The 4,428-nt window shown below is 37.9% G+C and overlaps 1 protein-coding gene across 1 annotated transcript; it reads left to right on the plus strand.

Moving 5' to 3' along the window:
• The first annotated feature begins 1,803 nt into the window (after positions 1-1,803).
• On the plus strand, positions 1,804-4,428 carry LOC134824268 (uncharacterized). Its single transcript, XM_063836051.1, has 4 exons — positions 1,804-1,904; positions 2,159-2,253; positions 2,399-2,498; positions 3,556-4,428. Exons 2-4 carry the CDS (start codon positions 2,192-2,194, stop codon positions 3,742-3,744), a joined length of 351 nt encoding a protein of 116 aa, XP_063692121.1. The 5' UTR covers positions 1,804-1,904; positions 2,159-2,191; the 3' UTR covers positions 3,745-4,428.

The raw sequence follows: 4,428 nt of genomic DNA on the forward strand, positions 1-4,428 counted from the left end.
GCAATATGCAGTGGATGTAAAGAATTTATCAACTGTAAACTCTGATCGATCACCCTCTATCGGACGCTATATCAGTTGTCACGCAGTTTGCCATGATTGGCTCATAATTAACACGTGACACTGACACACTGTTACTATGGTTACCAAATTCGTGGAGACGTCCAGACTAAATTCTAAGCCGGTGATCTCTATTATAGTATCGATAATTGTTTTGTGTTTACCATTTCAGTTGTGTTTACCATTTTCATTTCACTAGTTCAGTCGATAAATCTTGAAATGTAGGCCGAAATTTTAGATGATATTTTGCCCTGTTTTTGTTTTGAAACTGCCATTTAAATTGATGTTATGAATAATGAATTTGATCTTTAACTTTCATATTAAATGTCCATGATCAGACTGTGATCTCGAGCTCTCTGGGTTACTACTTTTAAGTGTCCAGCCACTCAGTAGCTGCTACAGAAACTGTAGTAACTGGTTACCCGGGTAACCTTGGTTACCCAGGTAACTGACATGATAATGACAACTAACTTGGTAGTAGAGGGCTCTGTGGCGACTGGTGGTGCTTGTTCTGGTTCCAGGGAGGGAGAGGGGAGAGAGGTAGAGAAGTATAGAGGAAGAGTAGGAGAGAAAGAGAGGGAGATAAAGAGAGAGGGAGATAAAGAGAGAGGGATAGAGGGAGAGAGGGACGTAAGGAGAGTGGGAGAAGGAGAAAGGATAGGGAGAGAGTGAGAGAGGGATAGAGGGATAGAGGGAGAGAGGGAGAGAAGGAGAGAGGGAGAGAGGCCTATATTTTGATCGTTTACATTAAAATATGTACCTGAAACAATGAGCTGAAACATTGTTTGATAGCAGCCGGTTTTTCGTTCTACAGTCAGTCATTTTGGCCTGTTTTACATATTAAACCAAAAGCAACATGATTTTTTTGTAACTTTTCTGAAATCTTGTACATTAATTTGCTGTGATTGTTGCAAACTGAAGCTTTGTGATAAACGCCCGCTGATGGATATACACGATATCATTCCTCGCCTCGAGGGCGGAACTATCGAATTAGAAACATGTTGAAAGTAAAAGTGAAACTAAATTAAAAACGGATCTCTTGAAGAAACTAAAGTAAAAACTAATATCTGTAAGAAAAAGCTCACGCTGGTGGATATAATCCACATCACCTCGACCCGCGGGCGGAAAAATCGTATAGCACTCGGGCCCGATGGGCCCTCCGTGCTATACGAAAATATGTCCTCCTCGGGCTAGCGCCCTCGGGGACATATGAAATATTGCACGCGCGTGCGCGTGCAATATTTTGTTCCGCCCGCGAGTCTCCGGTGATATGTATATATATTGTGATCCAGCTGAAAATACCTGACATACTGGAATTAGTACGTGATTGTTTTAAAATATTTGCACGCCTATGAAACAACGAGGATTCTTGTTTAGCTGGTATGCTTCCGCATGCTTGTAGTTTCCATGGTTACACCCTGTTTTTAGGTTACATGCTTGTATTGTATTAAAATATATCCTCATGTTTAGGTTTTAGCTTCTGTTAAGTATTCCCTCATGTCCGGCTTAAAACATTTGTTTCTGTTTGGCTTTAGATCTTTTCCGCTATTGTTTTCATTTTGATTATATGTTCGATTTCAATATATTCTTCTGGTCAAATTTATTTTCACTTGTATCATAATGGCTCCCTCATGTTTAGTTTTTATGAATATTGCCAAAATATTTCATTGTGTTTACATTTCAACCCCTCCAACTATGAAATTGTTTTCCTTATATGTTTGACTAAAACATTTCCTTCTGTTTAGGTTCTAGCTCCTCCCACGATATGTTTTGTGGTGTATCTCTACTGCTGCTTTTCTGCATGATAATGCTCGAGATACGTGGAGCGCCTATTCGTCAATCCTCAGGTAATTATTACTTGCTCTCGTAGTGCAATGTAGTTCAGTGTATCAATACTTAAAAGTATTGCCATTAATGGCAACGTTTCATCCCAATAAAATAATAGTGTATGATTAAGTTACCAAAATAAATGATTCTTATACGTACTGACCAATGATTGTTACAAAATTAAAAAACCCTTACTTATTATATTATATATTATTATATATTATAATTATATATTATATTATATCATTGATAATATAATCCTTACTTTCCTCAGAAGACTATTCATCCTCTCCGTTAACGTGGCCTTATGGAGACTCAGGCCCCTTCCAAACGGGGAACGTTCTTCCAATTCGACTTCGCTGAACTCAGGTAAACACATAAAATTAATCGCTGTACAATTTGTACAGCTTAGGACTTTCTGCACAATGTGTAGAGTTATGTTCATTTGATATTTTTTCCATTCTTTTTTCCCTTCTATTTGTTGTTTAAGTTATCTAACATGATGTTAACCCAGACTGGGCCGCACTGACGAGCCTCCATCCCCCGGAGCCACCCACCCCGAGGAAAATATCAAATATAAAACCTACGACGGTGCTGTTGAGTTGTATTTTACAGTAAGTTTACACTTTACACCTTTTTAAATGTTCTTTTGCACTTTAATACAACTTTTGAAAGTTCAGTTTATCGGATGAATATATATCCGATATTTTAAAGTAATTACAGCACTACAAATCTATTACATTTATTGAGGACGTTACAGAAGGAATTGATTTAATGTAGTTGATTGATTCCTTACTCTCCTCACGTCCGAAAAGGCGAAAATGGCGTTTCTCTAGTATCAAATATATAATATGCAGTGCTCCTCAGCTCCTGCTCCTGCATGTCGTTTGTAATTTGTGAAGCTTCACAAATGATTTATATTCCGGGGGTGCACTAGTCGTTGGTCTTCATTAGTGTAATTTCATGGGCTTGACAATACGTTATATAAGGAATATATTATATAAGGAAGGAATTGTCAGCGAATTGTGTAGCTTCAACGCCTAGGCCAGTAATTCAAGTGCAGATTCCTCCTTAATTCCAGGTGAATCAGAGCTGACATTCTGCAAATCTGACGCCCTAATTATAGTCCTTGAAAGAGAAAAATTCCTGTTTTATACCTGGTTGTATACAGAAAAGTTAGACTTTGTCTATAAATAAAATTTTCTGCTGCCAAATTTAGAATCAGACCATTTTTATCGCGCCCAACAGGGAGGTGCCTGGCAAAAGGCATGAATTCTGGCAAAACAGCCTAGCACTGCCCTGGTGCAGTATTTTGATATGAATAATAAGATTAGCTGCTCTTCCCCTGCTCAAAGGCAGCCCACTTGGTGACGCAGACATATTTTATCAGAAGTTTAATTTAATGACGCCAAATCAGAAATTTAGAAATTTTCTAATCATCAAATTTTCTGACGCACTTCCACGGAAAGTTACACCAGTTATTGATAAATTAAAAATTCGTAAGATTTTATAGAAAGACCGATGTCCCAAATGAAACCCCGTAGTATAACACCCCAAGTGCACCCTTAGTGTATCCGGCTGGACGTGTCAGATCATTCCGCATTTAACTTTATTCCCATATAATAATTGTCCGACTATTTTCTATCTTACTTTAATCTCAAATTTCTTCAGGCTGGACCGAGCACAGAAAGTACCGAAGGAAACAAAATCCATCCTTACAGATCAAAGAAGATGGCACATAAAGTAAAGTCAAAACATTTTATCGAATCTAATACTTTCTTAAAAAGTAAAAGAAAGGTAGGATCATTTAAGGATAGTACCGCGGCCAGCGAAGGAACTGATCAACTTGAAAAGAGATGAACTGATAAAAGCTGATTTGATAGTTTGTAGATCAAGATAAACTAAATCTTTAGTTTTGTGTGACATATTGAAAAGTGAGATAAGTGAAAAGGTTAGATCTAACTTAGAGTTAAGATGTGATGTGCCTAGTGAATATGGTAGCTAACTAACTTTCTAATGCTTAACAGAGAATTCTCGTCCAGTCAATCGCCCACTGATCAGAAATTTAAACCCCTACAGTTCCAGAAGTCTAGTTTCTCATTCCCTGAAATCATTCCTGCTGCAGGATGTGTAGGTCTGCAGCAAAGGATGCCAAATTTTGTCAGCTTACTAAAGTCACTCTGCAATATTGCCTTAACGTGCATTTCTAATGACAAATATTTGGTTACACCCCATTTGTTAATCCAGATCATTGCTCAAAAGGCCCTACTCCCAAACAAAATATTCGTTTCCAACAAGAATTCTCTGAAAGTAGCGTAGCTGTAATTGTAGTTGTCAAGAAAGACCGGAAACGAACGTGTCAACTGTCGGAAGATTGTTTGATTTAGATAGAGTCAGTAGGTAAATCTTATTCTATAATTAATGATTGTAACCCAGCCCTCACTAATAGAATCAGTTTAGGGAGTTTATAAAACTTAAGGTTCCTGTCGCGGGTGTAGGAAGCTTATAAAACTTAAGGTTCCTGTCGCGGGTGTCATGTCTACA

Source organism: Bolinopsis microptera, chromosome 12 (assembly GCF_026151205.1).
Source record: "Bolinopsis microptera isolate Bmic1 chromosome 12, MBARI_Bmic_1.0, whole genome shotgun sequence".
NCBI lineage: Eukaryota > Metazoa > Ctenophora > Tentaculata > Lobata > Bolinopsidae > Bolinopsis > Bolinopsis microptera.